The sequence below is a fragment of the Micromys minutus genome (genome assembly GCF_963924665.1).
Source record: "Micromys minutus genome assembly, chromosome: 29".
NCBI lineage: Eukaryota > Metazoa > Chordata > Mammalia > Rodentia > Muridae > Micromys > Micromys minutus.
In genome coordinates this window covers 23943171-23960746 of record NC_137964.1, presented here as the reverse complement: position 1 = coordinate 23960746, position 17576 = coordinate 23943171, and the positions used below count along the sequence as shown (strand labels likewise).

General features: G+C 48.9%; 1 protein-coding gene across 2 annotated transcripts in view; it reads left to right on the top strand.

The window, feature by feature from the left end:
• The window catches only part of ATP6V0A2 (ATPase H+ transporting V0 subunit a2), a 28767-nt gene extending 11477 nt beyond the window's left edge, over positions 1-17290 (top strand). The window contains exons 7-20 of one of the 2 annotated variants that reach the window (XM_080941396.1): positions 2617-2699; positions 3476-3569; positions 4167-4379; positions 6907-7057; positions 7408-7544; positions 7884-8071; positions 8162-8252; positions 8962-9080; positions 10856-11066; positions 12009-12128; positions 12557-12676; positions 13144-13261; positions 14233-14404; positions 14792-17290. In XM_080941396.1, the coding sequence (XP_080797522.1) occupies positions 2617-2699; positions 3476-3569; positions 4167-4379; positions 6907-7057; positions 7408-7544; positions 7884-8071; positions 8162-8252; positions 8962-9080; positions 10856-11066; positions 12009-12128; positions 12557-12676; positions 13144-13261; positions 14233-14404; positions 14792-14834 (1860 nt within the window). In that variant the 3' untranslated portion in view covers positions 14835-17290. Of the gene's footprint in view, positions 1-2616; positions 2700-3475; positions 3570-4166; positions 4380-6906; positions 7058-7407; positions 7545-7883; positions 8072-8161; positions 8253-8961; positions 9081-10855; positions 11067-12008; positions 12129-12556; positions 12677-13143; positions 13262-14232; positions 14405-14728 lie in introns of both variants that reach the window. The other variant, XM_080941395.1, reaches the window with a different exon arrangement.
• The last annotated feature ends 286 nt before the right edge of the window (positions 17291-17576 follow it).

Below are 17576 nucleotides of genomic sequence, written 5' to 3'. Positions count from 1 at the left end.
CACTGCCCTTCCAACCTGGCTTTTTCTGTAATGTTTCCACCATCTGGCCTGTCTTGTCTTATCAGCCTGACAGTTCCCTTTCCATTGGTTCTCAGTGATGGGCGTAGAGCCCAGGCCCTCATTCATACCAGGCAAGTTCTATTCACCCCGGTTGAGCTTCCTAGAAATTCATCTTGTTGAACATTTGTAATGATGGCTGATTCTCATTATTCACAGAAATATGTTTTTCAAAGACACTGTAAACACTCAGCAAATATGGGGTTTCTCCGTTCCTGTGGCAGTGTGGGTTTGCTTCTCAAGCATCTCTGGTCACTGTTCATCAGTGAGTCATGTCTGGATTTACCTTGTGTTTCTCTTTGACCTGTTTACCATGCATTGTTGACTCTTTTTTAACTGTACTCTTAACTGGTGGTGAACAAGGCTCATCCACAAAGATTTCCAGAAGACTGAATTCTAGATAGGTTACTTGGTAGCTGTCTTAGTTAGGGTTTGACAGCTGTGAAGAGACACCATGACCAAAGCAACTCTTATAAAGGACAACATTTAATTGGGGCTGGTTTACAGGTTCAGAGGTTCAGCATGAAGCATGGCAGTGTGCTGGCATGCTAGGTGCTAGAGGAGCTGAGAGTTCTTCATCTTGTTCTAAAGACTGCCTTCCATGTGGTTAGGAGGAGGGTCTCAAAGCCTACACCCACAGTGACACAGTTCCTCCAACAAGGCCATCCTAATAGTGCCACTCCCTGGGCTAAGCATATTCAAACCACCACATTCCACTTCATGGCCTCCATAGGCTTTTTCAAACACATGAGTCTATGGGGGCCATAACTAAACATAGGGTAATGCAAAATATATTTAGTACAACTTCAAAAGTGTCCATAGTCTATAGCAGTCTCAACAATGTTAAAAGTTTAAAGTTCCAATCTTTTCTGAGATTCTTCTAATCACTGAACTGTAATTCCCTATAAAGTGAAAATAGAAAAGGAGATCACTTACCCCAGACATCACAGGATGTATATTACCATTCCAAAATGCCATAGTGAGGAAACACTGGACCAAACCAGACCAGGAACAAGCTGGGTAAATGCCAAACTCTAAATCTACATATCTGCTGTCAAAGCATTCTTCAGATCACCAACTCCTTTCATCTTTGTTGGCAACAAACTTCTTTCTCCTGGGCTGGTTCCACTCCCTGTTAGCAGCCTTCCTTGGCTGGTATCCCATGGCTCTGGCATCGCTAGCATCTTGGTTTTCAAGGCAACTTCAATGTTACAGCTTCTTGTTCCAATGTCTGGGATCCACACATGATCTTCTGGGCTCCTCAAAAGGGCTGCTGTCACTTCTCCAGCTTTGCCCTCTGTAGCACTTTAAGCTCAGCTTGATCCACTCCACTGCCGCTGCTGTTCTTGGTCATCCCATGGTACTGGCATCTCCATTACGCTGTGGTCTTATGCTGCAACTGGGCTTTACTAATAGGTTCCCTTCATGGTGCTAAGCCTCAAGTCCTTTGCATGACCCTTTCAGTCCTACACCCGTAACTGTAACCGAGGCTGCACCTTCACCAGTGGCCTTCCCTGGCCTCTCAGTGCCAAGCCTCAGCTGCTCTCCATGACCCCTTCATGCCTTTGAAACCAGTGCCACTTGGGTGACTCTTACACATTACCAAGTCCAGCCTCAGCATGAGGTACAACCTTGGCTATCTCTAGAACACAGCTTCTTTGTTCTCTCAGAAAACAGTTTCCAGGTTTTACCTCAGTGATGCTGGTCTCAATCACTACTAATTTCTTAGCTCCAGCTGACCAGCTTGCTGTGCTTGATCCAAATGCTCTTTCATGAATCTAAACCAGAGAACAAAGTCTCTGCTGGGCTTTTTTTGAGACTTCCTTTGTCTCTGCAACTAATAATATAAATCTTTTCCTTAGCCTCAGATAGACTTTTCGGACAAGGGCAAAAATCAGCCACATTCTGCACCAAAATATCGCAAAAAACAGTCTCTCCGCCACGTATTAAAAATTTTCTCTTCTGAAACCTTTAGAGCCAGGCTTCCACAGTTTTCATCACCCTCAGCAACAAAGTCTTCACGTTCCTACTGGGATAGCCCATTACATCTCACTTAAAGCATTTCACTGCTTTCCAAATCCGAAGTCCCAAATCCACAGTAGGAGAGGACTATCTCCCAGGTGGCTAGGAGGAGAGTCTCAAAGCCCACCCCCACAGTGACACAGTTCCTCCAGCAAGGCCACACATTCTAATAGTGCCACTCCCTGGGCCAACCATATGCAAACCACCACAGTGGCCATCTTAACCAGTACCATCATCAACAAAAAGCACATACGGGGAAGTCGTGGCAGTGATGGGGAGGGCACTTATGGTTACAATATAAAAGCTGAATGGAGAGAAGGGAGAACTTGGCCCGGTGTGCTCACTGCTTACTGGGGAGCGTGGCTCTGCAGACGCCTGTGAGCTGGCATGTTTCCGAGCTTACGGGTTGTCTTGGTGAATGGGTGAAGTGCACTTTTAGATGTGCTCAGTAAGAGCCACCGTATTGCTGCCCCAGGCAGTGAACAGGGCTGAGGGTGTGCACAGAACTCACCACTCTCTCCCTGTTTGTCTTTGCAGGGTGAAGTCATAAAGTGGTATGTGTTCCTGATTTCCTTCTGGGGAGAGCAGATTGGCCACAAGGTGAAGAAGATATGTGACTGGTGAGGAAGAGGCTTCATTGAGTTGACCCCCCCTCCCCCCCTTTTTTCCATGACTAGGAAGGGAACTGAGGCCTCTCATATGCTAAGCAGGTTCTCTACCACTGAGCTACGCCGGGCCTCTGATTCTTTTGTTTATTTAATGCATTTAGGACTTGTTAGGTGTGTTATTTATTTATTTAAACCATCAACTTGGTACAGTCTGTAATCACCTATTGTTGGGTATTGTTGGAGTTATGGGATGTGGGTGGCTCAAACTAGGAACTGAAGTTCATCTCTCCCGGTCATCTCTCCAGCCTCCAAGTAGTAGTGTGATAAGAGGCCGGGAGGGTGTTTCCAAGTGGCTTCTGCAAAAGAGAGGGCACAGCTCAGCAGGCAGTGTGGGACAACAGTTTCTTGTCGGGGTACCTGAGGACAGGGGTCCTGCAGGACAGCTCAGCCTAAATAGTGTCAATCCTGAAACAGTAGCCAACTTGAGCTTAAGATCCTCCTGCCTCCGTCTCCTGAGTGCCACCACCATCCTGGCATGTCCTTTTAAGGTATGCTTTTAGCCAGCTTGATGGTTCCTAACCTCGGGTGCATTTCAGGAAGGTAGGCTTTCTGGAGTCGTGGTGGGTGTGGATCTGAGTGTGATTTGGGATCCATTTACTGTATGGCTGAATCGTTCGACGACTGCCCTGCCTGGGGCTGGAGGAGGAGTGCCTGGCTTGAGTAGAATCTGGGCTTGCCTTAGAAGCAGCCCTTCTTGTCCCTCTAGACTGTTGACTTCTGTCCTCTAGTTACCACTGCCACATCTACCCGTATCCAAATACGGCCGAGGAACGCAGGGAGATTCAGGAGGGCCTCAATACTCGGATCCAAGACCTTTATACTGTGAGTAAGCTGGGGCTGGGGACATGTACTTTTTCTGTCAGCCTGGTGTCTGGTTGTGGACGATCACCATGCATTCCTGTACTGGGGCATCTGTTTCCAGGGAGTAGTGAAGGGGAAAGCCCTCTGTCTCTTTGGTGTGCCAGATCATCATTTGAGCAGTGAGGACAAGCTCCAGTGGGGGCCATCCCTCCTGCCTGTTGAAGATTTGAGCCTCCATGTCACTGAGGAGTCTTGGTAGCACTGAGAGAGGAAGCATATCTCCATGGAAACCAAAGAGCTGGAAATGGGATGGGTGGCTTCCAGGGCATTGGAGCTAGGCCAGGACAAGGTGGGGTGAGAGGCAAAGGGCTGTTTGAGCCAGTCAGACTACCCTTGTGTCTGGCCACCACTGGCAGGATGTCTGAGTTCTTGAGTGCCCTTGGGCTCTGTTCTTGGAGGCCACCTATCGTGTCCCCTTGCTGAGCTGGCAGTCTGACCATCCCTGGTGTTGCTGCCATGGGAGCCTGTGCATGGAAAGCTCCTCCTCGTGAGAGTTCCCTCCAGTCAGGCCAGTGGACAAGAACTGTGCGTGTAGCCACAGTGTACTTGCTCCCGCAGGTGCTGCACAAGACGGAGGACTATCTGAGGCAGGTGCTGTGCAAAGCTGCCGAGTCGGTGTGCAGCCGAGTGATCCAAGTGAGGAAGATGAAAGCCATCTACCACATGCTCAACATGTGCAGCTTTGACGTCACCAACAAGTGCCTCATAGCTGAGGTCTGGTGCCCTGAGGTGGACCTGCCAGGCTTGCGCAGAGCACTGGAGGAAGGCTCGGTAAGGCTCCCTGCCCCATTAGGACCCTCAGACCAAGACCACTCACGGACATAGTGTGTCACAGGGTATGGCATACCTGTGACCCCAGGCCTAGGGAAGTTGAGGCAGGAGGTTGGAGAGTTTGAGACCAGTCTGGGACCTTGTCTCAAAAAACAAAAAACAAAAAAAAAAAAAAAAAGAAAGAAAAAATGTTTGAGGGTGCTGGGAAGGGGCTTGCCCAACACTGCTTTCAGACTAACACTTTGAAGAGTGGGTCCCTTAGGGCTGGAGAGATGGCTCAGCAGTAAGAGCACTGGCTGCTCTTCCAGAGGACCTGGGTTCAGTTCCCAGTACTCACATGGTGGCTCCCCATTGTCTGTACTTGAGTTCTGTGGGGTCTGACGCCCACACACAGATAATACAGCAATGCACAGTGGGAAGAACGGTGGTTCTCGGGCACTGAGTGACTCTGACAGCCCGGCCCTCTGGGCACTACTTCAGTTTTGTCCCATCTCTGTCACTGTGGCCGGATGGGAATAGGTGCATGTATATAGGCAGCCTTTCTTGTCCTCTTGCCTTTTTAAATTACCCCCCCCCCCTTTTTTTAATGTCTAAAGAACCGTTTAGTTTAGCCTGCAATCCCACTGGGAAGCGCAAAGGATGGTGGGCCGCAGAGCTGCTTGGCATTGGCCCCTTCCAAACAGCAGATTGTGTGTTCTCCCTACACAGTAAAACAGCTCTGCTTTTATGACCAGATTCTCTCGCAGGCATATGTCTTGGTTTATTAGCTGGTTCTCGGTCGGTCAGGTGCTTTCTGGTTATAAACACCACTGCACAGAACCTTTGATACTTAGCATGTGTAGGTCTTCCAGAGGGATTTCCCCAGCTCTGGCTCTTGCTGAGTGAGGCTGGGTTTTTTCCTGTTTGCTGAAGGCGCTCAGCTCTCACATGCCATTGGTTTCTTCCCCTGGGTGTTGGTCTGTTTCTCTTCTGTTGTTCATTGTAGATAATATGCATTTCTGGGTAAGTGTGAACATCATAGATAGTGCACATTTCTGTGTAAATGTGAACATTGTAGATAGTGCACAGTTCTGTGTAAATGTGAACATTGTAGATAATATGCATTTCTGCGTGTGAACATTGTAAATAATGTGCATTTCTGTGTAAATGTGAACATTGTAGATGGTGTACATTTCTGTGTAAATGTGAACATTGTAGATAATGTGCATTTCTGGGCAAGTGTGAACATTGTAGATAATGTGCATTTCTGGGCAAGTGTGAACATCGTAGATAGTGTGCATTTCTGGGCAAGTGTGAACATTGTAGATAGTGTGCATTTCTGTGTAAATTTGAACATCGTAGATAGTGTGCATTTTTGGGCAAGTGTGAACATCGTAGATAGTGTGCAGTTTTGGGCAAGTGTGAACATCGTAGATAGTGTGCATTTCTGGGCAAGTGTGAACATCGTAGATAGTGTGCATTTCTGGGCAAGTGTGAACAGTGCACTGAAACTGAGGGAAAGCTGACAGAGAAATAAATTGCCACAGTGATACAATTTATTTTTTTTATTTGTTTTCTTTTTGTAAATTAGGTAACATTGTAGTTGTATCTAACTTCCTCTTTGCTGACTATTGTAAATTACTTCTGTTATGCAGTGTGTATGTATGTGGGTATTACTGTGCCTGTGAGGTCAGAGGACTTGCAGGGATTGAACAGCTTCCACCATGTGGATCCTGGGGACTGAACTCAGGTCATTAGGCTTGTAGGCAAGCTTCTTTACCCACTGAGCCCTCTCACCAGCCCTCTTGTGACCACTTTTAAGAAATAAAGTTCTAGACTTCAGAGTTCTTTCTCTCTCTCTCTTTAAAGATTTATTTATTTATTTATTTATTTATTTATTTATTTATGTATGAGAACATTGTTGCTCTGAGGTCATTCAATCCCAGATGGATATGAGCCCCCATGTGGTTGCTGGGAATTGAACTCAGGACCTCTGGAAGAGCAGTCAGTGCTCTTAACCACTGAGCCATCTCTTCAGCCCTATCCCCCCCCCCCCTCTTTTTCTCTTCCTCTCTCTCTTTTTCTGTCTCCCCCAGCCCCTCTCCTATATGAGATAAGGTCCTGCTCTGCTGTTGCTATGCTGGCCTTACATTCAAAGAGCCCCTGTTCAAACCTCTCAAATGCTGACATCATAGGCCTGTATTGCAGGCCTGGCTCACATAGAAGGTTTTCATTGCCCTGGGCCTGATTCTGCCTCCATTTTTCTCATTCCAGCTTTTCATCTTCACTTCCCAGCTCTGTCCCTTCCCCGCTCTCCTTCCCAGGGGCCCCAGCTCCATCTTGTTCTCCTTCCCAGGGGCCCCAGCTCCATCCCACTCTCCTTCCCAGGGCCCCAATTTCAGCTTCTGTGCTTGCTCTGCTTGCTGTCCTGTGCCGTGACCCACTTCCGTGAGCATGCAGAGCAGAGCAGAGCCACCAGTATGCGTCACGTGTTGTCTGTGTCTGTTCTCACGGACAGTCATGTTCCTCTTTCTTTTCTGTGTGGAAGAGAGAGAGTGGAGCTACAATCCCCTCGTTTATGAACACGATCCCCACGAAAGAGACGCCGCCCACTCTGATCCGCACCAACAAATTCACCGAAGGTTTCCAGAACATCGTGGATGCCTATGGTGTCGGGAGCTACAGAGAAGTCAACCCAGGTGGGGCATCTGGAGGAGCGAGGTCTTGCACTTGCGTCAGCTCAGCCTTGGCTTTTGTCGGGTTTCTGAGGCAAGGCCTTACACTGCTGGTGATCCTCCCGCCTCTTCCTCCTGAGTGCTGGGCTTTACAGGCGTGAGCCACCATGCCTAGCCCTGGTAGTGTGTTCAATGGAGAAATGGAGTAAATGTTGGTCAAGCAAGTTCATTGCTGTCACTATGTCAGCCTGGTGTAACATTTAAATGACCTTACAGTCCTGTTCTGAGAAAAAAGTGTGTGTGTGTGTGTGTGTGTACATGTGTCAGTGCTAACCTAGGGCCCTGCTGAGAACTTGCCAACCCCGTCTTTGCAGCTCTCTTCACCATCATCACCTTCCCGTTCCTGTTTGCTGTGATGTTTGGTGACTTCGGGCACGGCTTTGTCATGTTCCTGTTTGCCCTCTTACTGGTGTTGAATGAGAATCACCCCAGACTGAGCCAGTCACAGGAGGTAATGCTCGCCCACCAGCCTGTGTGACAAGGCTTGCGCTGTTTGACTGCAGAGGAGCCGTGTTGTGTGTTGATTGTATTTCTTTTGGTGGGGAGTGATGGGGCGGTCTCAGGTAGTGCGGCTGGACTCAAACTTGTTACACACTGAAGGCTGACCTTGGAACTTGTGATAGGCATATGCCCCAGGCCAGCTCAAGAGCTTTGGCTGTAAATAAGAGACATGCACTTATCACCTACGGGTAGGACTCCTGCTGGCGTGTGGACGGCTGGGATAAGCTATTATGAGCTGCCCATAAACCCACTGTCCAGTGAGTGAGTCTGCTCCCACGCTCTTCTCCAGATCCTTAGGATGTTCTTTGATGGCCGATACATCCTGCTGCTAATGGGGCTGTTCTCCGTGTACACCGGCCTCATCTACAACGACTGCTTCTCCAAGTCTGTGAACCTCTTTGGCTCTGGGTGGAATGTGTCCGCCATGTACAGCTCCAGCCACTCTCTGGAGGAGCAAAGGAAGATGGTGCTCTGGAAGTAAGTGGCCTGTGAACAGGGATGCACAGGTGGAGCGTGCCTTTCCCACACCTCTTCCTCCCTGCGTCACCCTGCTCTGCCCTGTTTCAGTGACAGCACCATCAGGCACAGTAGGACTTTGCAGCTGGACCCGAACATCCCCGGCGTTTTCCGAGGCCCCTACCCTTTCGGCATCGATCCTGTGAGTGCTTCCTTCCCCATGTGTGAGGGGAGGTGCTGGGGTTCTCCTCTGTTAGGGTAGTCAGTGGAGTAGCCTGCCACCTGGGGAGCTGGGTCGGTGCAGGTCTGCAGAGCCGTGGGGCTATGGCCTTTGCCTGTGGTAGACGTGTTCCTTCGTGGACGCCAACCGGGTTCTTGAGCTGCTTCATTGTTTGTGTGAGTCACCTTTGACCTAGAGAGGAAGGTGAGGGGCTGAGGCAGCCCTAGGGTGCCAGGCTCCTCCTATCCCACGAGAGGGTTCAGCAGACCGATGCCAGTAGGCAAAGCTTTGTACTAGTGTCCTGAAGACTTTCTGAGGAGTTGTCCTAAAAGTGCATCTCAGCACAGTTGAGTTGGCTGGGAAGCCGTGGGTGAGACTGCTCACAATATGGCAGACCTCAGATCTGCAGACTCAGGTGTCCTCAGTCCTGCCCAGAGGCAAGTCTTCAGTCTGAGCGTGATCCAGAAGGTGAATAACATTCTAGCATGCTAAGCTAGATCTAGCAGTGATCTAGCCGGATCTAGCAAGCTCTGTTTTTGCCCCCAAGGCCCTGGCTAAGGGAAGTCAGTTGAAAGCTGAAGAGACAGATGTACTTTTCCTCTGTAAACACAGAGTAACCCTGTTGTTTAGGAGCTCCCCAGTGCAGCTGATGGGACTTAGATTGCCTCTGTTTGGTTTTTTTTGTCCTTAGATTTGGAACCTGGCCACAAATCGCCTCACATTCCTCAACTCCTTCAAGATGAAAATGTCTGTGATTTTAGGAATTTTTCACATGACTTTTGGTGTTGTTCTGGGAATATTTAACCACTTGTAAGTATGTGTTTTGGTTTTTTTCTTCCATGCTTTTGGCTGCCCTCCACTTAGGGCAGTGCCCTTCCACTCTCTGAGAATTGTGTCCATGTGTGAGCCAATGTGCCTGGCCCACAGTTTTGACATCTGTGCTTGTAAGCTGTTTCTGTCACTTCTTCTCATTACTCATTTACTTACACATCTGTTGTGTTTATTTGGTGAGAGGAGGAAGATGGTGCACATCATAGTCCATGAGTGGAGGTTATGGGACAACTTTTGAGGTTGGCTCTCTCCTTCCACTATGCGTGGATCCTGGGGATTGAACTCGTCACCAGCTTTGGTAGCAAGTGCTTTTATCCAGTGAGCCACCTCTCCACCACGTCCACAACCTTTATGCGTATATGGTGTGTGTGTGTGTGTGTGTGTGTGTGTGTGTGTGTGTATTTTATGAGTGGATGTTTTAACTGTATGTGTCTGGGCACCATGTGAGTTGCCTGTGGGGACCAAAGAGGGCATCAATCAGCCCCTGAAACTACAGTTACAGAACAGTTGTAAGCCACCACAGGAGTGTTGGTAATTATATCTGGGTGTTCTTGAAGAACAGCTAGTGTTCTCAACCGCTGAGCCATCTCTCCAGCCCTTAAGTTTTATTTCTTGATGCTAAACTGTTGGCTGCTGAGCCAATGGCAGTGGATCTGATGGCGCAGGGTTGGATGTGATTCTGTTTTGGTTATTTAGCTTTGGGTTTTGCGGATCAGTAATCTATCCATTCAGTGCACACTGTCCTGGGCACAAGGCTTCTGCAGAGAGTGAAGAGAGGCCTTTGCCCTCCTGGAGCTCCTGTCCAAGTGTGACATGAATGCCGGTTATTCCCAGAAGGGAATTTTTGTTCCTTCTTTTTGCTCTAAAGCAGAAAGCTTTCTGTTTTGTGGGAAAGTCAGCACTTGGCCCTTCCTGACTGCCTCTTCTCATGGGGAAGCATGTGGCACACGCCTTTAACCCCAGCACCCGGTGGGTCTCTGTGACTTCGAGGCCAGCCTGGTCTACAGAGCAAGTTCCAGGACAGCCAGGGCGACCTGGACAGAGAAACCCTGTCTTGGAAAACAAAAAAAAAAAAAAAAAGAAAGAAAGAAAGGAAGGAAGGAAGAAAGAAAGGAAGAAAGAAAGAAAAAAGCTGTTAAAACAGTGAGTGCTTTGAGCTGCAGAGAACTGGGTAGCAAGTTCTTCAGAGGACTGCACATGAGTTCTGCTCTCAGCATCCTTGCTGGGTGGCTCACAACTGTAATTTCAGCTCTGTGGAGAGGTGTGCTTCTGGCCCTGCAATCAAGTACAGCCCCTATACACCCACACCAACACACTTTTAAAAAGTTTTAAAAATTGGAGGCTGGAGAGATAGCTCAGTGGTTAAGAGCATTTGTTGCTCTTCTGGAGGACCTGGGTTTGGTCCCCAGAGCCCACATTGGCTCAAACTGGCTTTGGCTCCAGTTCCAGGGTTTCTGTGGTCACCAGACGTATATTCAAGCAAAACATCCATACACATAAAATTAAATAAGTTAAAGAAAATTGATTATATTACAACAATTTGGTTTAATAATTAAAATAACTAATAGTTTAAAGCCAGACCCAGTAGCAGATTGTGTTTGTGTGAGGTTCTGCATAGGTCTCTCTCTTACTCTCTCTTGTCTCTTTTCTCTGTGGAAGGATCTCATCTCTGGCTTGGACACACGTGGAGCCCCGAAGTGTCCCGTGGCGCTGTACAACAGAGCCTTCAGCTGCCTTATTTGCTTCTCTTGCAGGCACTTTAGGAAGAAGTTCAACATCTACTTGGTGTCCGTCCCTGAGATCCTATTCATGCTCTGCATCTTTGGGTACCTGATTTTCATGATCATCTACAAGTGGCTGGCCTACTCGGCAGAGACCTCGAGAGAGGCCCCTAGCATCCTGATCGAGTTCATTAACATGTTCTTGTTCCCAGCCAGTGAGACGCATGGCCTCTACCCAGGGCAGGTGAGTGTGCCTCTGCCTGGTAGTGACAAGCCTACACTTAGCAATCTCCCACAGCCTGTGATAAGAAAGCACAGAGCCAAGAGTGTGGGAAGTGCTCTTCTGTTCTTATTGCACTGTTCCCAGAATAGTTATCATCTGAGGTTAGACTTCATTTAGATTTTTCTTTCTTTTTTTTTTTCTCCTCAGTTTTACGAGACAGGGTTTCTCTGTGTAGCCCCGTCTGTCCCAGAACTCACTGTGTAGACCGGGTTGGTCTCAAACTCAGAAATCCTCCTGCCTCTGTCTCTTGAGTGCTGGGATTAAAGACATGCACCACCATCACCGCCCAGCTTAGAATTTTTTTTTAAATAAATGCTTCAAGAATTTGTATATCATCCTTGCTCAGGGACCCTGATAATCTCTGAGTGGTTCTAACATTTTAGTGTGTGATGCCAGTACAAGCCCCTATTTAAAAAATGTACATTGTGGTTACCTGTGTCTACAGGCCAGAGGTCAAACTTTGGATGTCATCCCATAGGCATCATCTACCTTTCTGTAGTAGTTGTTGTGTGTGTGTGTGTGTGTGTGTGTGTGTGTGTGTGTGTGTGTGAGATGGTCTCTCCCTGGCCTGGAATTGCCAGAGTAGGCTGGGGTGGCCAGCTAATGAGCCCACAGAGATCTTCGTACCCTTGTGTCCCTAGTTCTGGGTCCCAAGCTTGCGCAGCCACGGAGGGCTTTGAAAGTGAGGCCTAGGATCTAACTCAGTCTGGACTGAGTCATTTTCCCAAGCCTCCACTTAGAACTTTTCTGTTTCTTTACTGCTCTGTTGCGAGTCAGAAGTGTGGACGGTGACCATTACCCTGACCTAGAGTTGCTCTACCCCCGACCCCATTCTGCTTCACATCCCAGTGACTCTGGGGTACCTTTCACCTTCATGGCCTTCTTTCTCCCTTGTACCAACAGGCACACATCCAGAGAGTGTTACTGGCTGTCACTGTACTGGCTGTCCCCGTGCTCTTCTTAGGAAAGCCGCTCTTTCTGCTGTGGCTGCACAACGGGCGCAGTTGCTTTGGCATGAGCCGGGTGAGTGTGTCCCCACGTCCCCAGTTCTCATTAGAGTCTTGACGTTGCCATTGGGCTGCGCTGGAGGAACGATGCTGCTGAACTGTGTGTGCAGGCCTTTCCTCCGGACTCTCCTGGGTGTGTGTTCAGAGAGGAGGCCGAGTCACAGGGCAGATCTGCGTTTGAGCGTTCAGGGCTTGCCATACTTGCCCTGTTGCAGCTGGAGCGCTTTCCATCCCCAGCAGGAGAGCCCCGGGGCTCCAACACTTGCAGCTCTCTGCTCTGCTCTTCCCCATTGCTCCTTGACAGTCTAAAGGCATATGGGGTGTGCCTTTTCTCGGAGACAGCTCTCCTATTCCCAGAGAGCTGCGTCCTAAGAGGAGCACTTACTTGGGGTTTGTCTCAGCCCTATGTCGTTCCGGGTGCCGATGCCGTTCTTTTCTCTTTAGAGTGGTTACACACTCGTGAGGAAGGACAGTGAGGAAGAGGTGTCTCTGCTGGGCAGCCAGGACATAGAAGAGGGGAACAACCGCATGGAAGAAGGCTGCCGAGAAATGACGTGTGAGGAGGTGAGCTCTGAGCTGATCGGTTGAGTTAGGGAGGAAGCTTTTCCTTAATGAGAACAAACTGGATTCCTGTGGTCGCTTTTCATTCAGGCCAGAAAGCCACATCACAAGTTCATAGACTAAAGAGAGCAGGGAAGAACCACAGGGTCCTGTGTAGCTATGGCAGGGAAATGTCCATTTGGATGCTGGGTAGTTTCGGAGGCTTGCTCAGATGTGACTGAGATCACCAATCATGTGGTCCTCGTGACCGCTGGGGTTCTAGGCTGGTGTTTGGGTCACAGACAGGAAACTGAAGCTTGAGTAACATTGGGGAAATGGGTTGGTGGGCCTCCTAGCCCCGCTGAGAGCAGGACTTATACCCTGGATCTGCTGATTTTAGTTCCCAGCATGCTCTGCCCCAGAGGCCAGCCAGGGACTCACAGTGCAGCAGGTCTGTGGTGTGGTGTCTGATGTTCTCTGTTGTCCCTCAGTTTAACTTTGGAGAGATCCTGATGACGCAGGCCATCCACTCCATCGAGTACTGCCTTGGCTGCATCTCCAACACTGCGTCCTACCTGAGGCTTTGGGCACTCAGCCTGGCACATGCACGTACGTTGCTTAGCCCACAGAGTGTGTAAGCTCTGCAGGTAGTAGGTGATGGACCAGTCCTGTTCACTGTGGGCGTACCTTCTGATCGTACAGGTCTGGTGACCTCTGGCATGATGCTCTCCTCTGTGTCCTCCCCTGTGTGTGTCCTCCCCTGTGTGTGTCCTCCCCTGTGTGTGTCCTCCCCTGTGTGTGTCCTCCCCTGTGTGTGTCCTCCCCTGTGTGTGTCCTCCCCTGTGTGTGTCCTCCCCTGTGTGTGTCCTCCCCTGTGTGTGTCCTCCCCTGTGTGTGTCCTCTCCTGTGTGTGTCCTCCCCTGTGTGTGTCCTCCCCTGTGTGTGTCCTCTCCTGTGTGTGTCCTCCCCTGTGTGTGTCCTCCCCTGTGTGTATCCTAGCCATTGCTTTACTTACTGAACCAAGTATGTTCAAGTTCAAGCAAGTGTGGCAGCCACTAAGCCAGAGTTCAGGCTCGCCATCAGTGTTCATGTGCATGGTCTGCTAATGCACTGCTGAGTTAGCTCAGAGAGGCCGTGTCACTTCTCCAGCCTGGAGGTGACAGCCACTGACTGCACTCACTTCACACACAGCATATACTTGTGTTGCCTTGCTATTTTGTGGCAGAGGCCTGGGACACATGACAGAGAAGGGTAGTCACAGGAGGGTACTGACCAACAGGGGACAGAGGAGGCCCTTTGTGTCCCACGACAGTGGAAGTCTGGGTCTGCAGAGGCTGCCTTGCTGACTGCAGACCCAGACTTCCTAAAGGTCACTTGTAGGTTCAGATAGGATGCTCCGTCCAGGTCTGGCCCCTGAGGTAGGCAAGAAGAGGGCATGAAGGAGCCTCCTAAGGTTGTTCTTACAGAGGAAGGCCTGGAGGTTCTGGGCCTCTGCTAGAGGGATAGACAGACTGGTTGTCATTTCTTCTGTCATGTGGCTGGTGAGAGGGCTTATGTTTTCCGAATGGCTTTCTTCGCAGAGCTCTCTGATGTGCTGTGGGCCATGCTGATGCGTGTGGGCCTGCGTGTGGACACCACCTATGGGGTCTTGCTGCTGCTGCCTGTCATGGCTTTCTTTGCAGTTTTGACCATTTTTATCCTTCTGGTCATGGAAGGGCTTTCTGCATTTCTCCACGCCATACGGCTTCACTGGTGAGTGTGATATGTGTCCTCTGAACAGTATTTTAAAAACAAAGGTGAGGGCTGGAGAGATAGCTCAGTGGTTAAGAGCAGTGGCTGTTCTTCCAGAGGTCCTGAGTTCAGTTCCCAGCAATCACATGGTGGCTCACAGCCATCTGTATGTCCTCTTCTGGTGTCTGAAGATAGCTACCATGCACTCACATATATAAAATAAATACATCTTAAAAAAAAAAAAAAAAAAAGAAGTGTAGAAACATTACATCACTCACAGTCCCAGGGTAGAGTCCATGGTAGGAAGGTGTGATGTTTAATACATGTTCATTTTTCTTTTTGTAGGGTAGAATTTCAGAACAAATTCTATGTTGGTGCAGGCACCAAATTTGTTCCTTTCTCCTTCAGTCTGCTCTCCTCCAAGTTCAGTAATGATGACAGCATAGCATGATGTCAGCGCAGCCAGCGCGCTCTGACTGCCGGAGAACTATCATGTTAACGAATTCACTCAAGCCAGAGTTTACGACAGGAGAGTTCCACCCTTGTTGACTGCCTTACAACTCAGCCAAATGGTTCTGTAAGAGACGCCTCTCTCTCTCATGTTGAAGATTTTGTAAAACTCACCACTCCGGACACAGAAATTTCATTGGTTTTTATTATGAACAAATATAAGCTAATGCCAATGCGACTTTAAGGTTATTTTTTGAAGTGTAAGATTGGAGGAGAGAAGAAGCCAGATGAATAGCTAGCTAAAAATGGTCTTAGATACTTGATTCCTTTTCAACTTCAAAAAAAAAAAAAGTTATTCCATCATGAGAAGATGTCAGATAATATTTTCCAACAGCTCAAGTTAAGAATAGTTTTCTCAGACATCACTGCTGGGTCATCGGCTTCCCCACTCACTCTGCCTGCTCAAGAAATGTGTGAACTCTCCCTGGATGCTCTCACTATTACCAGGAAGGGCGCGTGACAGCCTGATCTTCAGCTAATAATTGGAGGTAGTGGGACAAAATGGCACAGTGGATGGCTCTCCTGCTTGTATATTTTTAAAGATGCTTGTCCTTTACCTTTGTGTCAGACCAGTCATGATGGTTGTGCGTTCTGAAAGATGACTGTCCTGAGCCTTAAGACCCAGGGGAGACAGTGAAAAGTCATGTGTATTTTTATAGCAAAGAGCAAATGAAGATATTTTACCACAGAGACCTTGCTTCTACTTGAGAATAGTATAATTTTTTACTTTCGCACTAATTCTGAATAAAGGTCCAATGGCCACAGTTTAACTTCCAAAACTGTTGAGGATAGTTGAAGACTGAATCTCACTAATCTGTTAGTTAGTTACTTCCTCAATGTAACATCACCCGTTCGTGTACTGTTCCGCTTCGAGTGAAGTTGGCTCAGTCCCATTGAACACTTTGATCCGTGTCATATTCTCATAGATTATTTTCACTCTCACATTTTACGCTAGTGATTTACCTAAGTATTTCAGAAAGAAATCTGAGGCTGGGGTGTTCCCTGATCGTCAGATCTCCAGAACCACTTCACCCAGGTGTGGTGGCACCTGACTGGTATTTCAAGCACTTAGAAGGTGGAGGCAGGAGGATCAGGAAGTTCAGGGTTACTCTTGGCTGTGTGGTAAGTTTGACGCCAGCCTGGGCTGTGTGACACCCGAAAGAGAACGGAGCCTAACACATCTTAAACCTCTGAGTTCCACGCTACTGCAGACCCCTCCAGCTCCACGTGGTAGAGAGAGGGTCCCTTTCTTTAAATGCCAAGCCCCTGGCTGACAGAATGTAACAGCTTCTTGGGTCCTTTAAGACCTACTTCCTGTGACACAGCTGGAGGCCCTCCGGCTGCCACACAGAGTCCGAACTGAGGCTCCAGCCTCTGCCCTTCATGTCAGTTTCCTGGCAGCTATGATGCCGAACCTACTGGCAGCTGGATGAACTGGTGCTGCCCAGTGTTAGGTCTGCCCTTACCTGTATCGGGTGTCACCCCCATGTCACTCTTACTACTGTGCCCCCAGAGTCTTTGGTCACCACAGAGAAGATAACTGGTTCCAGGAACAAGAACCAAACAGGAGATGCCGTTTCTGCCATATTGACCGTCCCTGGTGTCAGTTGTGATGGGGCCTCTTTTCTACCTGTCATCTCTTAACCAGGGTCCAGAACACAGAGCAGGGGTGACTTCTCAGCTGCAGCCCGTCACGGTTATGTAGAATGTTCTTGCATAAATGGAAGTCACCCCCTTCATGAGCCCTCTGGATATAGGATGGGAATCGTCCTCAGGGGAAGCAAGCAGCTGTCTGGTGGTGTCACATGTTCATCTTCCTAGAACAATGTCAACGGAACCACATGACATAGACTTAGCTGGCGGGAAGGCCTGACATGGCCAGTCGAGGCATGCAAAGGGCTTTGAGCTCCTCCACTCTCCCTCCTCCAGGGGACCAGGGACAGACTCCTTTGTCCTCAAATCCTCCCCTGGTCTCAGTTCTGGAATGGGTCTATATGCTTGGAGATACTTAGTGCCACCCACGCAGGCCTTGACTTTGTCTTAGTCTCTCAGATGACACTACAGGTCTGCAATGCTGGGCGTGGGCATAAGGCCATTCAGGCCCAGCGCCCCATCTGTGGTAGTGTAATGAGGCACAGACTGTCCACCGGTAACTCACAGGGCTGGCACATCAAGCTGTGATTTAGAGTCTGAACAGCTCCTAGATCACATTTCTCTATAGGGGGTGTAAGTCTGGGTTTGCTCATATGCCACACATGATGCTCTGACGTCAAGAAATCCTCAGACAATACAACTCCACAGGATCGAGGCTGCGTTCTGGAGCCAGCCAGGACTGCATTGTACTGCTAGATGCATGGAAAGGCTAATTTGCCTGTCAGTATTGAACTTCCTTTTGCTAGTGACAAAATAAATGTATATTTTTGAGATGCCGGTGTCTTGTTTTCTCGTGCCCCTGTTCCCTAAGCCCCTGTGCCAGAAAGAGTTAGCTTGTTCTTTCATTAGTGCCTGATGGCTGAGGCCACTCTTGCCTGCCTGACCGATTTGCTCCTGTTGCTATGAGAAAACACCAACCAAAACCAGCTTGGGAATAAGTTTATTTTATCCTGGGTTACATTCCATCATAAGGGCAGAAGCACACAGCGGGGGCTGAGGCAGACATGGAGGAACACTGCCGATTTGCACC